We start from the raw sequence: 22,046 nt of genomic DNA, 5'->3' as shown, positions 1-22,046 counted from the left end.
GCTGTTGGGAGGACAGAGGAGGTAGGTACTGATGACAGCTGCCGGGCAGTCAGAAGAGCTCTTACCCAGACTGAGGGGGCACGTGGCTGTGTGTTTGGTGGGAAGAGGGTAGGAGCTGTGAATGGGGGACGGCAGTGACAACCAAAGCCTGTGCGTGCAGGCTGTCAGCGCCATACCTCCATGGCTTCTGAGTCCACGGGAGTCAGCTGGGCAACACTGGCATAGATCTCCACGGCTTTCTCACCAGCCCTCTTGGCCTCCTCATGTACTCGGGCAGCTTGCTTCTCTAGATCCTGTGAGATGTTCTTCGCTTGTTCATACCTAAGGAACAAAAGATGTGATGGGATGAAAACCCTAGTTGCTTTTAGCATCTTAATGTTCACCAGATTCATTCCAGTTTAAATCACCGTGATAGTATTTCCAAAACCTCAAAGAAATGTTATATTAAAATGCTATTATTTAATACCAACATAGCTTAAATTTAGATTTCATCTCATCACTTCTATTTAAGGCATATGGTTTACCATATGCTTTCTTATTTCAGACACCTTTTAAATATTTGTAGCTCAAATATATTTTCTCTGCTCACTCGATGGTATTTTTTCTCTTCTCCTTTATGCAGAATTTTAAGCATCATGGCTAGTCATTACCATTCTCTGCTGATACAGTAACTGGATCAAATAAAATCTCTGTGGCTCTACATCCCCTGCTCTAATTACGGCATCATTTCAAAAGCATGATTAACAAAAGAAATCTTACTGCATGAATACATGGCCTGAATTCACCGGCATTTAATTTTTCCTTGAACTGGTGTTACTTACAAGAACAACTGAAGGGCTATAAGCCACTTTTAAATTACACTCACTTTCTATTAAGCTCTTCAATCTCAAATGCTGTTTGATTTTCTCCTGCCAGTGTCCTCAGAAGCAGATTATATGCCTCAGTTGATGTATCATTGGCTGCCTTTGCCACTCGTACAATGTCATCAGCTTCTTGTTTATGGCTGTATAACATAAGAGGAAAAACAAGCCATGAAACACAACCGTCTAAAAGGGAAAGAAGTAGAATTTAGGTAATGCTTACCTTATTAATATACATAAACTAATGTGGGCAGAGGTCCACAAATATTGAAAAAATCTTATAAATTTGGAATTTTGTTATCATTTCAGAGGGGCTGAGTTTATAAATAGCATTCTGTAATCTGAGAAAATGATATTTCCCAAGGATATTAATGATATAAAATGTGTAGGGGCAAATGCTTATATTTCTTAAAAATTACTTTTAAATATAATTATTAAGGGTATTTATGTATGAAACTGTGGATACCAGCAAGAACTCATTTCTCTAGTCATGAACACAAATCCCAGACCTCATCTTTAATTGCTACTCTGGTTCTGTTATTGCATAGTCTTGAAACAACTTTGACTATTCAGATTTCTCACATGCAACCTAGTTACTGGCCAGGAAGAGCAACTCAACAAGGAACATGTCAACAGGGACTCCAGACAAATAACGCACGTTAGCTGGGTAAATGCTAAGGTTTTTTCAACTCTAAAATTTCATATTACATTGTCACACTGCAATACATGGCCATTCTTTTTGATATGATAAACTTTCCTTCAAAATTCATGCATGAAGTACACCACAATTAATTTCCAAGATCTAATTTTCTCGGGAGTTTTCTATAATGTTTTCAGCTGTCTTCTTTTAATCAGAAAATTCAGCTCTGAAACCATGAATGTTCTATGAGCTAAATGACAACAGTTCACACACATTTACAAAGGACAGAAATAGAGCACATATGGTAAAGCAAGAAGCCAATATAACTGCTCAGACATTGAGGCTAAAATTCTAACATGAGGCTTATTTAAGCACCCTGTACCTATGAGGTCTACTAGCTGTTCTGCAATGCATTCAATAAACATTTATTGAGTACCTACTATATGCCAGACATTGTTTTAAGCATTGGGATTTCAACAGTGAATAAAGCACACAAAAACACCTGCCCTCATGGAGCCTACATTTTAGCAATTTATTTTTAAAATATTGTTTTCACTTGATGCCCTCTACAATTTAAAGTCTTCTTAAGAAATTACATTTAATCAGGAATAAAATGGTCTGTTTCTGATTTTCACATGTACTATGGGTTAGTAAATGTTCTCTATTGAAACTTGAAAATTAAACATTTTTGTTGAAAATTTAAAAATGTTTAAAAATAACTAAATTCTATCGAGCTTAATTATCTATTAACTTTAAGGTTTCAAAATTAAAAATCTAAAAAATGTTACGGTTTTCCTTAGATGTGCAAATATAATTTCCCTCCAAACCATCATATTCTAATATTCAAAGTAAATATTCTAATTTCAAAGTAAAGGGAAGCAAAGAGTACATGTAGCTAATCGCATTTCAGAAACGAGAGCAAACTTTGCAAAAGTGCGTTACATGGGAAGTGTGTGTGGGGATAGAATGAAACAACGTGTGCACACCGCGATGAAAGCCATAACTTAACCATTAAAGAGGGAGCTGGAGGTTACCGTTCAGCAAGCTTTCGTGCCTCATCCGCCAAAAGAGTCATGTTGTTTGGGTCCCCTGTAGATTCTGGCTGAGTGATTGACTAGAGAGGAAATAAACAAAGCACTAATCTCAAAGGAATGAATTATTTAAATTTAATAAAGCAAGTGTCAAAACTAAATTTTCACTAGTGTTATTTCGAGAAAGAAGGTCTCTTCTTAATTTCAGAGATCTTCAGGTAACATCAGCATCCTTGATTGTGGATTATTATTTCTATTTTCAGCAGAGAATAAAGGAAGCTTAGGGACTTCCCTGGTGTCCCAGTGGTTAAGATTCCATGCTCCCAATGCAGGGGGCCTGGATGCGATCCCTGGTTAGGGAGCTAGATCCCGCATGCTGCCACTAAGAGCCCACATGCTGCAACTAAAAGATCCCGCATGCGGCAGCGAAGATCCTGCGTGCTGCAGCTAAGACCTGGCACAACCAAATAAATAAATAAATATTTTAAAAAAAAGGAAGATTAAATTGCCTAGTGCCATAGAAGGAACAAAACTAGAGAAAGGACCCAGATGTCCTTTGGTTTTAATCCAGTTTGTGATAACTATTTCATGGCAACTATGAGCAATGTGGCTTTCTTGCTCCATGTTTGAAGACAAATAAAAAGATACAAGGAGTCAATTTAGCTGAAGAAGCATTCCACTACCAGTAAAAGCCAAGGGACTCCCTCAGCCCCACCTCAGACCTTCCCAGTCACTCACCACATTGGCAATGGCGACTTTTGCTTTCTCAAGTTCTCTGGATGCGATTTCAATCAACTGCTCTGTGCTTTCTACCCGGGCACAGGCTTGCTCAGCCAAGTTCCCAGTCTCTTCGATGGTATTCCGGATATTCTGCAAACGGCTAATTTGGCTGAATAAGGTGTTATTCACTCTCTGGAGGCGATCCATCAGATTCTGGTCTACATCTGCAATCACAGTGCAGAAGGAAGTCCATAAATTATCTGAGGCGGGGTCGGGCGGGGCGGAACACATATCATCTCACGTGAAATCTGAGGCGCTGCTTATCCTTACTCTTCCAAACATAGCATCTTTCTGACAAGTTTCCCTAAGTCCATTGGCAGAGCTGGTCAGTCTTCACTGTGCCCAGCAGTAGCACCACTGTTACATTCATCTACGGTCTCCAAGTGGGTTAACTGGAGATTAACACACTGTCTCTCTCCCACTTGACTATGAGTCCCTCATTCTTACTCAACACTGTACCCCCAGTATCACAAAGTGATTGGCAAAGAGAAGACACTCAAAAAATGTCTGCTGAGGGAAAGATTTTGATATTCTAGCATATGCAAGATTGAATCATAAAAATACAATGTTGTTAAAAGTACTACCAGCCCTGAGAGCTGGACATTTTTCTAAACTAGGAAAAAACTCGGTTCAAAACTGATGTTGAGGGACTTCCCTGGTGGCGCAGTGGTTAAGCATCTGCCTGCTAAGGCAGGGAACACGGGTTCGAGGCCTGCTCCAGGAAGACCCCACATGCTGCGGACTAAGCCCGTGCGCCACAACTACTGAGCCTGCGCTCTAGAGCCCATGAGCCACAACTACTGAGCCCACATGCCACAACTACTGAAGCCCGCGTGCCTAGAGCCCGTGCTCCACAACAAGAGAAGCCACTGCAATGAGAAGCCCGTGCACGGCAACAAAGAGTAGCCCCTGCTCGCCGCAACTAGAGAAAGCCCGTGCGCAGCAGCGAAGACCCAACACAGCCAAAAATAAATAAATAACATAAATAATAAGAATTCTTTCTGGGGAAAAAAAAACTGATGTTGAAATATGGCACGTTAAAATTATTTTGTATTTTAAACTAAATAGACTCTTGCTGCCACCTCCCACTGCCTGGCACATCCATGTAATTGCTTTCAAATTGATCTCTGCTTTTGAAAAGTTCTTCAAATTGTTCTCTATTAATTATGCACATTCAATTTAAACCTCATACCTGTGTCCTAATCAATCAATCAATATAAGCCCATGCAAAGATAATTCTGACGTTATTACAATTCTCACATGTCATGAAGTTATATTATAATATACAGGAACCATTAAGTCAATCCTATTCAAAATTGACCAGTTCTTATTTCTGCATGGTGTTAGTGCTGGCATCTAAATTTTCCAAGGAATGTAAAAGAGATGAGAAGTCAAAGTTAAGATCAACAAAGATGAATACAGGTTTGGAAAAATAGCAACTTACAAGCAGGGCCACCCAATCAATACACATGCGAAGCTGGTGGCCTGCAAAACATCTCATCCAACTATACAAAATGGCCCTGCGCGGATGATTCCTTAAAACAATTCTTTGATAATCCAAAGATTTTTAAGAAAATACAAAATATAAAAACAAGCTGAAATCATAGAAAATCATTCAGATTTAGGAAGCGTAAGCATTGGCTTCATTGGCTAATGAAGTTACAGAAGCCCCCTTCCCTTTAGAACTTCAAAAAGGTAACAGATACCGATCTCTCTGGCCAGTTCTTTACAGAAACAATAGTATCCCAAAAAGGGAACAAATAACCTAAGTGGATCACTTCAAAGCCCTCTAATTCCAAGTGTCCAATTGCAAGACCTAATTGCACCACATAATCTCCCTTCAAACTGCAGAATAAACACAAGTTTAACTACAAATGAACACTTAGGGAGAGTCTGAAAGGGTAAATCATTTTGAAGATATTTTTATTCTTGGCTAGTTTGAACCTAAGTAGGAAAGGTCAGCCAGGAACTCCATGAATCAGGATTTAGTGGGAGTGGATTTTAACTCCAGCCTCACTGTGGTGCTCCCAAAGCTACCAGAAGCAGCCCGTTATGCTCCCCACCTTGCAGGTGGCTCAAGGAAAGGTACGGTGGCCATGGTTCCTATCAGAGCTTCTGTCCCACAGAATCACCAGCTTGGGCAGAGGAAAGTACGTAGCCATTGTGGCCCAAAAGAGCCAGATGTAACTGGGGCTGCACCAAGGTGTGGAGCCTGGATGAGTGGCGGTGCTGGCTCACCTCCCCTTCCTGCCCCGTGACCGTGCCCATGTGCTGGTGCTGCTGGCACCAGAGCTGCCTGCCACACCCCACCTCTCAGGTTGACTGATTGGCACCTAAGAACGATCACCCCACGTTCAGTTCTTCAACGGATATGGCAGGACAGATGCGAATTTGCTGTTACAAGAGAATACATTAATGAAAAAAAACGTGTGTCCAAATTTGAAAATGAGCAGCCTAAAAAAACCACCATTGTTTATACAGAACAGGAAACATATACATTCTTCTTAATCTATGTTTAAGACTTAAAATGTAACAACAACTGAAACAAAACACATAAGTTTTTGACCTCTCATTTTATTTTTCCATTTCTAAAAATTTATCTCATAGAACAATTTTTGGACTGTCCTAATAAAAATTAAACAAACTGGCCCAAACCAGATACATCCAATTTCTTCCTTCTCTACTTCAGTAATTTTATAAAATCTTAGGGACATTTACAACAAGAAATAAGCAATATATTTAGCTTTTGTTGACCCGTACTCTGACAAGAGGACTTCTCTAACTCCAGATGGAAACATCATCAGTAGGGAAGTTGATCACTGTGGTCCCGGGTGTTATCAACGTTAATGCACATTTACTATGAGTATCTGATGAGCATATGTGTCTCAGTGATGGAAAACTCCAAAACAAAGTAACTTCAGCCCAGTGGTGAGCACCTTGATAGAAGGATTCATAAAATGCTTGGATTTTAACATCTAACAGTTTTTGATGTGTTGGGAGAAGTATTTCTGCTAAGTGTATCTTAAAACATTGACAGGTTCTTTTCTACATGTTTAAAAAATAAAATAATTCATATTCTAAACAGAGTTTAAAAATTGATGGGCTTCCCTGGTGGCGCAGTGGTTGAGAGTCCGCCTGCCGATGCAGGGGACATGGGTTCGTGCCCCGGATCAGGAAGATCCCACGTGCCGCGGAGCGGCTAGGCCCGTGAGCCGCCATGGCCGCTGAGTCTGTGCGTCCGGAGCCTGTGCTCCGCAACGGGAGAGGCCACAACAGTGAGAGGCCCGCGTACCGCAAAAAAAAAAAAAAAAAATTAATTTTATAAAACCATACTACTTAACCTTGCATTAGGAGCTACATCTAAAGACGGACCATCTTATAGAAATTACCCACTTGTTTAATCGTGTGTACCTTTGACATCCTGGGCCTCACGAAGGAGATCAGTCACCTCTCTCTCTGCTTCCTTTAGCCTATCCTCAAAGGCTTGATCCGTCACCATCTCATCCCCAGTTCCAAGGTTTGCAATGAGATTCTCTAATTCCTGGAGTTTTGCTCGATGCTCAGCAACCTAAGCATAATGGAAGAAGAAAAGGGAAAGGTAGGGTGTACAGACATTCCTGAAGAACTCAACTGTACTTCCTGTAGGAACAATAATCAAAGTGGGTACTCTAGAACAGGGGTGCCCAACCCCCAGGCTGTAGACCGGCAACAGTCCATGGTCTGCTCGGAACCGGGCCGCACAGCAAGAGGCGAGTAGCGGGCGAGCGAGCAAAGCTTCATCTGCTGCCCCCCATCGCTCTCCACGGCCCGCATTACCGCCTGCACCATCACCGCCCCCCACACACCCTGTCCACGGAAAAACTGTCTTCCACGAAACCGGTCCCTGGTGCCAAAAAGGTTGGGGACCGCTGCTCTATAAATATGAAGGTCTATACACTCCATGTATGTATACTTTTAAGTAGATAACATGGGTAGTTTTTCCTCATTCCTCTGGCTTCAAAAGAAAATCTGGTTGATTCCTTTGACGTTAAACCCTACATGCTGATGATTCTCCAGTTCTGACCTCTCCCTTGCGTTTGAGATTACCTATCTGATACCCCCACTTGGCTCTCTGATAGGTATTCTCAACCTAATATCCAAAATTCTATCCTTGATTCTTTCTCTTAAATATGTATTCTCTGAGTCATCACCATCTCAGTAAGTAATGCCTACAACTACCTTAAGCAAAAAACCCAAGATCCATCCTTGATTCTTCTCTTTCCCTAACTTTACCCTCTCTCACACCCTGCCCTGCCGAACACACATATAATATTTGTCCAATTCAATCTAGGCTTCCCCTTTTGCCCCACACCTAACCATCAATCTTCACACAGCAGAGTGCTGTTCTTAAAATATAAACTGGATTTCCCAGCTTACAACTCATTAGTGCATTCCCACTGGATTTGGAATAAAATCTGAATTCCTTACTCTGGTCAACATGGTGCAACGTAAGCTGTCTCTACCAACCTTTCCAGTCTTATCACAAACCACTCCCCCCTCACTCAGCAGGCTCCAGACACCCTCCAGCTTTGAGGCCTTTGTACCCCACGTTCCCTCTGCCTGGAACAGCCTACCCACCACTTCTCCTTTGGTTTGCTCTTTCTCATCCTTAAGATCGCACCTTAAGTGAGTTTCCACAGATGCTCTATATAAAGTAGTTCTCCCCAGTTATTCTGTTTGTATTCTTTCTTGCACTTATCTCAGTTAGTATTTCTTTAATTTTTATTATTTGTCTCCCAACTGGAACTTGAGTCTTTGAGAACAGGGACTGTGTCTATTTTGTTCACCATTTTTTCTCTAGAGCTTAGAGCATAGGAAGTGCCCATTCAACATCTGCTGAATGAATGAACGCATGCACTGTTGACAGCTGACCTTATCCTTTACCAGCCGGTAACAAGCTGGACATTCCTGGCAGCCAGGCCAAGACCGATTGTAGAAATAGTTCTCTTCACACTGGTCACAGCGATTCCCCACAAAGCCTTCTTTGCATGCACAGAGACCATCATCTTTGCACTGGAGGGAAAGAGACCCCTCAGGATGACAGTCACAGGCTGCAGAATAAAGGGAAAAGGTACATAATAAGGAAAAAAAGGAAGAGTGCATTTTCTTTTAACTCACATTGATATCAATAAGCCAACTGTATTATCATTATAATTAGATGCTTTGTGAAAAACAGGCTGATTTAGGAGAATTTAAATGGTTAAGCCTGCTTAGCAGAGAAGCCAGACATTTTTAAAACAGGAGTAAATTTTAGAGTGAGCACCTTTTGGAGGGGGCACATTTCACGTGACTGAATAACTACAGAAATTAGTCTATTATAGAAAGTGCCCTTTTTGTGCACTTCGAGAATTTATCTCTACCTTCATCTCTCCACTGTTTTTCTCTCACTAAGGAACTAGAAAACCCAAATGCTAATGCTTATTTTCCATTATTTTATAGTTTGTTTACTCATTTTGTTCTCTGAACGGAGTCAATGACTTATGCTACATTCCACAGGAGAAATGAAGGAATTCAGAAAGCAAAAACCCAAACTGTTCCGCGGCCTAATTCCAAGCAAGTGTTTATGCCAAGGAGCAGCAGATGTGGACATGTAACCGCACCAAAAGGGCCCCAAGGGTGGGAAGCAACTGAGCCAGTAAGTCAACAAACACGTTTGAGCAGAATCCCTCACTGTTTCATTTTCTGCGCTAAGGTGATCAATTAAAAAGTTTCATTAAGCACGGGGAAGGCTCGGTAACCAAAGGGTAATCATCTGGAAAAATTAAAGACTAGAAAAAGGAAGAATCAGAAACACTGTAAAAAAAAAAAAGACATAAATAGGGTGGTTGCAAAGAAACTAGAGAGGCTTTCGGTCCTCTGAGTTTTAAAAAAATGGATAATATTTCTTGAATAAAGCATCTGTGATGATCTGGGCACAGCCCTGACTGTGAGCCATGTGGCTACACCGAGGCTGTCAAAGTCCTTTCTGGACTAACAGTTCTAACTGGAATGAGACGAGACTTTGCCACCAACGCCCCTTACGTTTACAGCCTTCAGGTCCAAACCCAAAGTGGTTGACCTCGCAGTGCTCGCAGTGCTGACCGGTGATGCCAGGCTGGCACTCACACTGGCCAGTGTGGATGTCACACTGTCCATTGGTGGAACCCAAAGCATGGCAGTCACACCTGAAAATGAACACATGACATTTCTCAGGTAAGTAAAACAGACTTTAAGCAAACCTTTCTTTTTTGTTCCTTTCAGCATAGGACTGATGTAATTTGTATTAGAAAACAGAATGTTAAGGGCTATTATGACAGACGTTAAGGGTTATTAAAACCTGAGGTTCAAGTGATTTTCATGAGTTCTATTCAGAACTTCTTTTTCTAGCCTAACCCACACGAATACTTTTATTTCACTACTAAAACGACTACCCACGGCTCTCCAATCTGGCACCACGTGGGCGCTGAATAGGAGGTTTGAAAACAGGAATTCCCAGGCAACTGCAACCCTTGAAGGTCTGATTCTAAGCATCTCAGAAAGGACCATATAATTTGTATTGTTAAAAAAATGTTGCTCAGGTGACACTGACACAGCTGGGGCCACTGCATTCCACTCTTTTCTCTCATTACTTAATTACAACTCTCCAGTATTGCCTCGAAAGGGTGCCTTGCCCATTTTAGGCACTCAAATAATTCCTGAACAAAGCCAAGCCAACTATGAACCATAACTTATAAAAATTCATCTCTGACAATAAAAGAGCAGAGGTCACTTGAACCAAAGGCAGCCGCCATCTTACCTCTCACAGCCCTGCCCGCTCTGCAGGTTGTAGAATCCAGGGTCACAAGCTCCACAGTCCCGGCCGGTCACGTGAGGCAGACACTCACACTGCCCGGTCACAGGGTTACAGCTGCTCTGCTGCTTCACGGTCCCGTAGGGGTTGCAGTCGCAGGCTAAGGCAGGAAGACAAGAGACAGCAAAAGATGCAGATCATCTGAGAGAAACACTGAAGTATAAACAACACAAATAGATTCTTTAGATTTGAGTTATCCAGTACAGTAGCCACTGGTCACTGGTGGCTACTGAGTACTTGAAATGTGGCTGGTCTGAATTGAGATGTGCTGTCAGTGTGAAACACACACTGGACTTCGGAGACTTGGTGGGGAAAAGAACATACATCGCAAAAATTTTTTACTGATTACTTGTTGAGATGATAATACATTAGATAGGTTAGGTTAAATAAAATATAGTGTTAAAATTAATTTCACCCGTTTCTCTTTACTGTACTGTGTCTACTAGAGAAATTTAAATTACACAAGTGGTTTGCACTATATTTCTATTGAACAATGCTGCATTCGACCAAACAACTGTAAATATTTAAAGAGACCGTGCAATGATTCTCAGAACGAATGAATATAACTGTGACGGAATCTGGCCGATGGCCAATTACCTTTGCACTTGTCTGCTGGATTGGGAGCCAGGGGATTTCCAAAAAATCCGTCTTTGCACCGGTCACAGTAGAAGCCAGCCGTGTTATAGATGCACTTCAGGCACTCTCCCGTCAAGCGATTGCAATTTCCAACTGCATTGGGATCGATGTTGTCATTGCACTGGCACAGGCGACAAAGCCTCACAGGGCCGTTTCTACCCAGAGGGTCTCCAAAGTAGCCGTCATCACAGAGCTCACATCTTTTACCTGCGCAGGAGACAATCTGATGTTATGAAAGAAAAGGCCTTAGATGTTTCTAGTGCTACTGGTTACAAACAGTCTGGAGTAAACATCAGATGCAAGGCAACGTGGGGCAGTGGACATGGCACCAGCCTAGGAGAGCAGAGGACCTGGGCTGCAGTCCTGGCATGGTGAGTGACCTTGGACACATCTCCATTTCCTTATTAGAAAGATAGCACCTGTTTTGCCTCCTTTGTTTCAGTTGTTTTGAGGATTAACTGAAATCATGCACTAGGAGTGCTTTGTAAATGAGTCCAGCTCAGGTTGATTAACCTTTCCAGTCCCAAGGGCTGGTACATTCATCTATGTTTGTTTTTTCCGATAATATTGAGAAAAATGAAAGATGACTCTTGATACCATACATTTCTTATACCACAGGGTGGGCAGGATCATTCTCTTAAAAAATAAATGGCATGTGCTAATGCTCGTTTGAGCAGTGTCAGCTGGCACAGGAGAGAACTTGGAGAGCATCATTTGCCACTCACTTCTATTACAACTAAGGGAACAGCCAGGTTGAGAAACTTGCCCACAACCAAACAGCCGATAGTAAAAGAGACAGAGGTGGAATTCAGGGCTCTTTCCACTGTGTTAAACTCACAGCTCCTCATCCTTCTTTTTCCACTTCCCCACTATTATTAGCTCAAGTTGTGTTCCTGGTATCTTTGTAGGCAACTGGGCCTGAATTACCTAAACTTTTTGGAGAAACAGAGGTTTCTTCATTTACTCATCCCACAAATACTAACTGAGCATCTACAGACACTGCTCTAGGTTATCAGGGTGATGTGGTGAACAGGGTGGATGAGGTCTCTGCTCTCACAAAGCTTATGAAGCAACTGAGGGAGACCAGTTCACAGACATATAAATAAACAAGATCACTTCAGAGAGCGACACACATAAAAAAGTTAAACAAAACAGAAACCATGACAGAGAGACAGGGTGAGGGCGACTTCATACTGGGTGGTTAGAGAAAAGCCTCTGTGAGAGGAGATATTTGGGATGACAATGGAAAGACACAAGAAACAAACCATGATAATATCCAAGAGAAGAATGTTCCAGAAAAGCAAGATGAGCTTGTGGAAGCAGTAAGAGACAACCATGTAGGTCACAGTAAGGAAAATGGGTTTAAAGTACAGTGAGATGCTATTAGGGTTTTTTTAAGTGATGAGATCTGATTTACATTTAAAAAGTATTATTCTGGCTGCTCTATGGAGAATGGGTTGTAGGAGAGCAGAGTGAAGCATGGAGACAAATTAGGAGGCTATTTCAGGTGAGAGATGACAGAGGAGTAGACCAGGGTGGTGGCCGTGAAAGTGGTAAAGAGTGCTCAGATTTGAGAACCAGCAACACCTGCTGACTGATTGCTCCTAGGAAATGAGAGACAGAAGAATCAAGGACAAGCCTCAGATTTTTAGCTTAAGCAACTAGGTAGATGGTAGTGTTTTTACTGAGATGAACAAGACTGGGGAAGGAACAGGTTAGGGTTGGAGAAAATCAAAGATCTAGCTTGAATTTGCTTAAATTTGACATTCCTTTAGCCATCTGATTCAAGATCACACCAGAAAATATTTGGTACATTCAAACTAGTGAGATTTGAGGAGAGACATTCACAGAAAAACAGACAGGATGAAAAGGCAGAGGGCTATGTACCAGATGAAGGAACAAGATAAAACCCCAGAAAAACAACTAAATGAAATGGAGATAGGCAACCTTCCAGAAAAAGAATTCAGAATAATGATAGTGAAGATGATCCAGGACCTCGGAAAAAGAATGGAGGCAAAGATCAAGAAGATGCAAGAAATGTTTAACAAAGATCTAGAATTAAAGAACAAACAAACAGAGATGAACAATAACTGAAATGAAAAATACACTAGAAGGAATCAACTGCAGAATAACTGAGGCAGAAGAACGGATAAGTGACCTGGAAGACAGAATGGTGGAATTCACTGCTGAGGAACAGAATAAAGAAAAAAGAATGAAAAGAAATGAAGAGAGCCTAAGAGACCTCTGGGACAACATTAAACGCAACAACATTCGCATTATAGGGGTCCCAGAAGGAGAAGAGAGAGAGAGAAAGGACCAGAGAAAGTATTTGAAGAGATTATAGTCGAAAACTTCCCTAACATGGGAAAGGAAATAGCCACCCCAGTTCAGGAAGCGCAGAGAGTCCCACACAGGATAAACCCAAGGAGAAACACACCGAGACACATAGTAATCAAATTGGCAAAAATTAAAGACAAAGAAAAATTATTGAAAGCAGCAATGGAAAAACGACGAATAACATACAAGGGAACTCCCATAAGGTTAACATTAAGAGCTGATTTCTCAGCAGAAACTCTACAAGCCAGAAGGGAGTGGCATGATATACTTAAAGTGATGAAAGGGAAGAACCTACAACCAAGATTACTGTACCCGGCAAGGATCTCATTCAGATTCGATGGAGAAATCAAAAGCTTTACAAACAAGCAAAAGCTAAGAGAATTCAGAACCACCAAACAAGCTCTACAACAAATGCTGCAGGAAGTGCCCTAAGTGGGAAACACAAGAGAAGAAAAGGACCTGCAAAAACAAACCCCCCAAAATTAAGAAAATGGTAATAGGAACATACATATCGATAATTACCTTAAATGTGAATGGATTAAATGTTCCAACCAAAAGACACAGGCTCGTTGAATGGATACAAAAGCAAGATCCATCTATACGCAGTCTACAAGAGACCCACTTCAGACGTAGGGACACATACAGACTGAAAGTGAGGGGATGGAATAAGATATTCCATGCAAATGGAAATCAAAAGAAAGCTGGAATAGCAATACTCATATCAGATAAAATAGACTTTAAAATAAAGAATGTTACAAGAGACAAGGAAGGACACTACGTAATGATCAAGGGATCAATCCAAGAAGATATAACAATTATAAATATATATGCACCCAACATAGGAGCACCTCAATACATAAGGCAACTGCTAACAGCTCTAAAAGAGGAAATCGACAGTAACACAATAATAGTGGGAGACCTTAACACCTCACTTACACCAATGGACAGATCATCCAAACAGAAAATAAGGAAACACAAGCTTTAAATGACACAACAGACCAGACAGATTTAATTGATATTTATAGGACATTCCATCCAAAAACAGCAGATTACACTTTCTTCTCAAGTGTGCACGGAACATTCTCCAGGATAGACCACATCTTGGGTCACAAATCAAGCCTCAGTAAATTTAAGAAAACTGAAATCATATCAAGCATCTTTTCTGACCACAATGCTATGAGATTAGAAATGAATTACAGGGAAAAAAAAGTAAAAAACACAAAAACATGGAGGCTAACAATACTAAATAACCAAGTCATCATTAAAGAAATTAAAGAGGAAATCAAAAAATACCTAGAGACAAATGACAATGAAAACACGACAATCCAAAACCTATGGGATGCAGCAAAAGCAGTTCTAAGAGGGAAGTTTAGAGCTATACAAGCCTACCTCAAGAAACAAGAAAAATCTCAAATAAACAATCTAACCTTACACCTAAAGGAACTAGAAAAAGAAGAACAAACAAAACCCAAAGTTAGGAGAAGGAAAGAAATCATAAATATCAGAGCAGAAATAAATGAAATAGAAACAAAGAACACAAGAGCAAAGGTCAATAAAACTAAAAGCTGGTTCTTTGAGAAGATAAACAAAATTGATAAACCTTTAGCCAGACTCATCAAGAAAAAAAGGGAGAGGACTCAAATCAATAAAATGAAAAATGAAAAAGGAGAAGTTACAACAGACACCGCAGAAATACAAAGCATCCTAAGAGACTACTACAAGCAACTCTATGCCAATAAAAGGACAACCTGGAAGAAATGGACAAATTCTTAGAAAGGTATAACCTTCCAAGACTGAACCAGGAAGAAACAGAAACTAAGAACAGACCAATCACAAGAAATGAAATTGAAACTGTGATTAAGAATCTTACAACAAACAAAAGCCCAGGACCAGATGGCTTCAAAGGTGAATTCTATCAAACATTTAGAGAAGAGCTAACATGCATCCTTCTCAAACTCTTCAAAAAACTGCAGAGGAAGGAACACTCCCAAACTCATTCTATGAGGCCACCATCACCCTGACACCAAAACCAGACAAAGATACTACAAAAAAAGAAAATTACAGACCATTATCACTGATGAATATAGATGCAAAAATCCTCAACAAAATACTAGCAAACAGATTCCAACAACAAATTAAAAGGATCATATACCATGATCAAGCGGGATTTATCCCAGAGCTGCAAGGATTCTTCAATATATGCAAATCAATCAGTGTGATACACCATATTAACAAGTTGAATAATAAAAACCATATGATCATCTCAACAGATGCAGAAAAAGCTTTTGACAAAATTCAACACCGATTTATGATAAAAACTCTCCAGAACGTGGGCACAGAGGGAACCTACTTCAACATAATAAAGGCCATATATGACAAACCCACAGCAAAAATCATTCTCAATGGTGAAAAACTGAAAGCATTTCCTCTAAGATCAGGAACAAGACAAGGATGTTCACTCTCACCACTATTATTCAACATAATTTTGGAAGTCCTAGCCACGGTAATCAGAGAAGAAAAAGAAATAAAAGGAATCCAAATTGGAAAAGAAGAAGTAAAACTGTCACTGTTTGCAGATGACATGATACTATACATGGAGAATCCTAAAGATGCCACCAGAAAACCACTAGAGCTAATCAATGAATTTGGTAAAGTTGCAGGATACAAAATTAATGCTCAGAAATTGCTTGAATTCCTATACACTGATGATGAAAAATCTGAAAGAGAAATTAAGGAAACACTCCCGTTTACCATTGCAACAAAAAGAATAAAATACCTAGGAATAAACCTACCTAGGGAGACAAAAGACCTGTATGCAGAAAACTATAAGACACTGATGAAAGAAATTAAACATGATACCAACAGATGGAGAGATATATACCATGCTCTTGGACTGGAAAAATCAATATTGTGAAAATGACTATACCACCCAAAGCAATCTACAGATTCAATGCAATCCCTATCAAATTACCAATGTCATTTTTTACAGAACTAGAACAAAAAATCTTAAAATTTGTATGGAGACACAAAAGACCCTGAATAGCCAAAGCAGTCTTGAGGGAACAAAACAGAGCTGGAGGAATCAGGCTCCCTGACTTCAGACTATACTACAAAGCTCCAGTAATCAAGACAATATGGTATTGGCACAAAAACAGAAATATAGATCAATGGAACAGGATAGAAAGCCCAGAGATACACCCACATACCTATGGTCAACTAATCTATGACAAGGGAGGCAAGGATATACAGTGGAGAAAAGACAGTCTCTTCAATAAGTGGTGCTGGGAAAACCAGACAGCTACATGTAAAAGAATGAAATTAGAACACTCCCTAACACCATACACAAAAATAAACTCAAAATGGATTAGAGACCTAAATGTAAGACTGGGCACTATAAAACTCTTAGAGGAAAACATAGGAAGAACATTCTTTGACATAAATCATAGCAAGATATTTTTTGATCCACCTCCTAGAGTAATGGAAATAAAAAAAATAAACACAAAAATAAACAAATAGGACCTAATGAAACTTAAAAGCTTTTGCACAGCAAAGGAAACGATAAACAAGACGAAAAAACAATCCTCAGAATGGGAGAAATATTTGCAAATGACTCATCGGACAAAGGATTAATCTCCAAAATATATAAACAGCTCATGCAGCTCAGTATTAAAAAAACAAACAACCCAATCCAAAAATAGGCAGAGGACCTAAATAGACATTTCTCCAAAGAAGACATACAGATGGCCAAGAAACACATGAAAGGATGCTCAACATCACTAATTATTAGAGAAATGCAAATCAAAACTACAATGAGGTATCACCTCACACCAGTTAGAATGGGCATCATGAGAATATCTGCAAACAACAAATGTTGGAGAGGGTGTGGAGAAAAGGGAACCCTCTTGCACTGTTGGTGGGAATGTAAATTGATACAGCCACTATGGAGAACAGTATGGAGGTTCCTTAAAAAACTAAAAATAAAACTACCATATGACCCAGCAATCCCAGTACTGGGCATATACCCAGAGAAAACCATAATTCAAAAAGACACGTGCGGGGGCTTCCCCAGTGGCACAGTGGTTGAGAGTCCGCCTGCTGATACAGGGGACACAGGTTTGTGCCCCGGTCCGGGAATATCCCACATGCTGCAGAGTGGCTAGGCCTGTGAGACATGGCCGCTGAGCCTGCGCGTCTGGAGCCTGTGCTCCACAACGGGAGAGGCCACAACAGTGAGAGGCCCGCGTACCACAAAAAAAAAAACAAACAAAGACACATGCACCCCAATGTTCACTGCAGCACTGTTTACAATAGCCAGGTCATGGAAGCAACCTAAATGCCCATCGACAGACAAATGGATAAAGAAGATGTGGTACATATATACAATGGAATATTACTCAGCCATAAAAAGGAACGAAATTGGGTCATTTGTAGAGACGTGGATGCATCTAGAGACTGTCATACAGAGTGAAGTAAGTCAGGAAGAGAAAAACAAATATCATTTATTGACACATATATGTGGAACCTAGAAAATGGTACAGATGATCCAGTTTGCAGAGCAGAAGTTGAGACACAGATGTAGAGAACAAACGTATGGACACCAAGGGGGGAAAGCGGTGGGGGTGGTGGTGGTGGTGGTGGTGGTGTGATGAATTGGGAGATTAGGACTGACATGTATACACTGATGTGTATAAAATGGATGACTAATAAGAAAATAAATAAATAAACATAAATAAACAAAAAACAACAAAAAAATGAAAATTATGTCCCTATTAATATTTAGTTTAACTTCCTTATATCAAACTATTCTCTTTTGAGAAATGGTAGGGAACTCTGACTAAAATGTTTATATACAGCACCATCCTATGCAGTGTCACACACTGGTGAGCATTTTTTCAAGAATAATTTTCCAGTGATTAAAAATTCATGGGATATTAGTATATTAAGAAATTAGAACATGATAAAAATGGCATTTCAAAACATCAAAGAAAAGACAGATAATTAAAAAAAGACTTGAGGAGAGTTAATAAAACATACTACCCATAGAAGGAAGGGGATAGTGTTGAGAAACCACAAGTAGAGCATAGCACCTGGGATAGTAACTGCAGGGCTCCAGAACCTTGGCCTCAGAGGGGGGGTGGAGGGAGCAGTTACCAGAACCTAATAGTTTCTAACTTTCTTAAAAAGGGCTGTTTGGAGAAGGTCACCTGCCAAGAGCTGGTAACTTTGATTAAGGTCACCAAACCACAAGGACCCTACAGAGAGGGGGCCTTGGAATACATACTCTGCCCTCACTCTCCTTCCTCTCTCTCTCTGATCTCCTACGTGCTTCCCACCACCTGCACTCAAATGGAGGTGGCCATGTGATGTAGTACATGCAGGCCTCATCAGGGTGGAGAAGGATAAAGAATGGATATGGAGGGGCAGATGGAAGGCTTCCAGCCCACCATCCAAGTGGAGACAGCAAGTAGGTAGCTGGTACTCAAGAGAGTGAGGTTGGGGCTGAAGACATGGATTTTGCAGTTGTAGGCACAGAGGGGCTTTTGAAGCCTAAAGATGAGATTTGTTCACCTAAGGAGAGAATATAGATAAAGCTAACATGAAAGCCCTAGGTTGAGAAACAGAAGTGATCAAAGGAGATCCAAGAGAAGAGAAGAAAAGTAGAAGAAAACCAAGGTGAGGGAAGTATCACAAAAAGCAACAGGAGAAAATGTGTGGAGCAAAGTGAGTAGTGAACAGTGTCCAGTGCTGCTGAGAGACCAGGTCAGATAAGGACTGAAAACTGACCACTGCATCTGGCAAACAGAGACCACTGATGAGGTAACAGAAAATGTGGCTGGGGGAGGAGGAGGACACGAAGAAACAGGATGTTAAGAGAGGACAGGAAGCTAGGGGCCCTTCTTGCCTCTGAGGCAAATATTCAATAGTTTCCAGACCCACACCCAAGATCCTTCTCCAGATTAGGATTAAGACACCATTTCAGTTCTGCTTTTTCATCAGGTAGTTTAGCTAGTCTAGATACGATCCATATTTAAAAAGTCTTAAAACCTGTTCTGAATAAAACTCAATTAAAAAATCTGCTAGAAAACTTAAAACAGAGCTACATGATAGCCCATGAAAAGCTCTTATTGCAAAATATCTTCCACAGCTACAGCTAGTCTACCCCTCTGTCTCAGAGCCTAGGATGTAGGTTCAAGTCCAGGCTGTACTACTTATATGACTTCGGGCAAATTATAGACTTCTCTTAGTCTTGGTTTTCCTTATTATCCCTCCCACACTGTGAGTGGCGTCTTCCTTTCTTCTCCTTTAGCACTCTTGTGTGTGTTCCTTTATCTGAACTAACCACACTGTATTAAAATGATCTGTGCTTTGCTCCACACTTTTAGAGCCTGAAGATTAGGGACCCTCCTTTATTCATCTTCATGTTCCAAAGCCATGCACTCAAAAAATTTTGTTGAAAAAATGATTATTATTTTTAATTTACCTAAAAAGATTGTTTAAAGTATTAAATTAAATGCAGAAGCATTTCACACATGAAGATTTCAATGACTATCAGCAGTTATTCATATTCTTCAACAATTTTCTAAATGAGGAACATCTTACTTTGTATCTGCAACCTCTATTCATTTATTCAATAGATACTTGCATTCATTCAACAAACACATGTGCCAAACACTATTCTGGGTGTTAGGGACACAAAAGTGAATTAAACAGACAAAAGTTCCTGCTCTCAAGGAGCTTAAACTGGAGGTGGAGGGGGAAGATAGGTAATCAACAAATGAATACACATAAAAATATCAAGTGGCTAAAAAGTGCTATGAAAAGAAGTAAAGCAGGATATAGGAAAATAAAGAGTGATGGCATTGGACTTCCCTGGTGGCTCAGTGGTTAAGAATCCACCTGCCAATGCAGGGGACACAGGTTCGATCCCTGGTCTGGGAAGATCCCACATGCTGCGGAGCAACTAAGCCCGTGCGCCACAACTACTGAGCCTGCGCTCTAGAGCCCGCGAGCCACAACTACTGAAGCCCACGCGCCCTTAGAGCCCACATGGTGCAACTACTGAAGCCCGCGCACCTAGAGCCCGTGCTCTGCAACAAGAGAAGCCACTGCAATGAGAAGCCCGCGCACCGCAACTAGAGAAAGCCTGCACGCAGCGAAGACCCAACACAGCTAAAAAAAAAAGACTGACGGCATTATTTTTCACAGGGTCTGTGCTGTTTTCATGCAGACTTCTACATCCTAATTAACATCCTCAAGAACTGCTACAGATCATTTCCTTCAATCCAGGTGATAACTAACAAAACAAATACAGCTGACCCTTGAACAATGCAGGAGTGGACTGATCCCTCTGCACAGTCATAAATCCTTATACAACTTATAGTCATCCAGCCCCCACCTTCTACGGCTCCTCTGAATTTGCAATTCCACATCCATGGATTCAACCAACTGTGGATTGTAGTACTGTAGTATTTACTATTGAAAAAATCTCATACAAGTGGACCCATTCAGTTCAAACCTGTGTTGTTCAAGGGTCAACTGTATATTTCACAAATCTGATTAGTGACTAATATGTGTATAACATTTCCTAAAATCTCCTATATGATACTCCATCTCTCTATAAGCATCCCGAATAATTTTACTTCACCATTTGTACTATTTAGTATAGATATGAGAACGACTCCACAATGCCTAACTGTTTAGTTTACTGTCCAGTGAAACAACAGAATCAGTAGAGGGATCTCTTATCAAAATGCTCTATTAAGTACTTCTGAGAGTAGACACTGAACGAGGGATACTTACTATACTCTGTGGCAGCAGAGTAAAAGGTCCTAAGAACCTGGGTACAGCAGGGAGGGTTCATTGAGGAAAACCATCCTGGGGAAGTGACGTTTCAACTCAACCCACAGAACAGACAGGAGTTGGCTAAGAAAAGTGAGAGAGTCGGGTAAGCACTCTAAAGAAAGAGAACAGGACGTGGCAGGCCAGAGTCGGGCACACCTGAGCCCAGGAGGGCAGGAGCAGAGGGTACAAGTGCAGCGGTGGGTGGTGGGGAATGAGGCTGGAGAAGTCTATCTCTAAGAGACTCTGTTGGGCCACTGTTTTCTTAAAAAAAAAGGAGAAAAGAGTCAAAAATATGAAATTCTACACTAACTTCTACTCCTTATTTTTTCAACTACCTTAAGCAAATGATTGGCTCTCCCTGTGTGGCACTGCCCTTGTGCTCGATGTGCGGTCAGGGGAGAAGTGGAAGGAAGGTGGAGTGTTTTAATGTTTCCCAATGATTAAAGAATGTTTTGATGAGACATGAGAGATACAGATTATGAGCTCAGTGTTTTGGTTTTTCTACTTATGCTCATGCTCTCTAGCAGTATCTTTTGAACAAAGAGCTTGTAATGGAGTCAAAGTCTGTATCAGAAGCCTGGCCAGAACCTCTCCATTACGTGGAGGCTAAAGTCAGTGGAAGAAAGGGGAACGGTCAACAGTGAGCCCCCGTCTCCTCTGTGAATCAGCACAGGCAACTCCTTGAGTAGCCAGGAAAGATCTAGTCTTATGTTCTTATCAAAAAGAAAGAATCTCAGAGAATGGGAACAGAGGTCTTATCCAAAGCTCTACAAATGTTTTTTTCCCCAACTAAATGCGATGGGCCCTGATACACTGAAAGGACTATTTAGATAAAGAATTTAAAGAATTTTAAAATTACCACTTTACACCAAGAATCCCAGGGCAGCCTCACAAACTAAAACTCAAGTTTTGATTCGCGTCTTGTAAGGGAGAGTATATTGTAGTGATCCTCCTCTTTGGAGCCAGAATGCCTGGGTTGAAATTCCAGCTGCTCCAATGACTATAGCCATGTAGCCTTGGACATGTAACTTAATGTCTCTGTGCCTCAGTTT

General features: G+C 40.8%; 1 protein-coding gene across 1 annotated transcript in view; it reads right to left on the bottom strand.

Annotated features, from left to right (window-relative positions):
- The window catches only part of LAMC1 (laminin subunit gamma 1), a 123,598-nt gene that overhangs the window by 11,705 nt on the left and 89,847 nt on the right, over nucleotides 1-22,046 (bottom strand). Inside the window, exons 14-22 of the mRNA XM_067728865.1 lie at nucleotides 10,777-11,022; nucleotides 10,126-10,279; nucleotides 9,372-9,514; nucleotides 8,223-8,401; nucleotides 6,723-6,879; nucleotides 3,270-3,475; nucleotides 2,535-2,614; nucleotides 866-1,003; nucleotides 177-321 (exon numbers count right to left, since the gene is read on the bottom strand). Of these exons, the coding sequence (XP_067584966.1) occupies nucleotides 177-321; nucleotides 866-1,003; nucleotides 2,535-2,614; nucleotides 3,270-3,475; nucleotides 6,723-6,879; nucleotides 8,223-8,401; nucleotides 9,372-9,514; nucleotides 10,126-10,279; nucleotides 10,777-11,022 (1,448 nt within the window). The remainder of the gene's footprint in view (nucleotides 1-176; nucleotides 322-865; nucleotides 1,004-2,534; nucleotides 2,615-3,269; nucleotides 3,476-6,722; nucleotides 6,880-8,222; nucleotides 8,402-9,371; nucleotides 9,515-10,125; nucleotides 10,280-10,776; nucleotides 11,023-22,046) is intronic.

This window comes from Pseudorca crassidens, chromosome 2 (assembly GCF_039906515.1).
Source record: "Pseudorca crassidens isolate mPseCra1 chromosome 2, mPseCra1.hap1, whole genome shotgun sequence".
Lineage (NCBI taxonomy): Eukaryota > Metazoa > Chordata > Mammalia > Artiodactyla > Delphinidae > Pseudorca > Pseudorca crassidens.
Note: the sequence above shows the minus strand (reverse complement) of the source record. Positions and strands in the feature narration are given on the sequence as shown.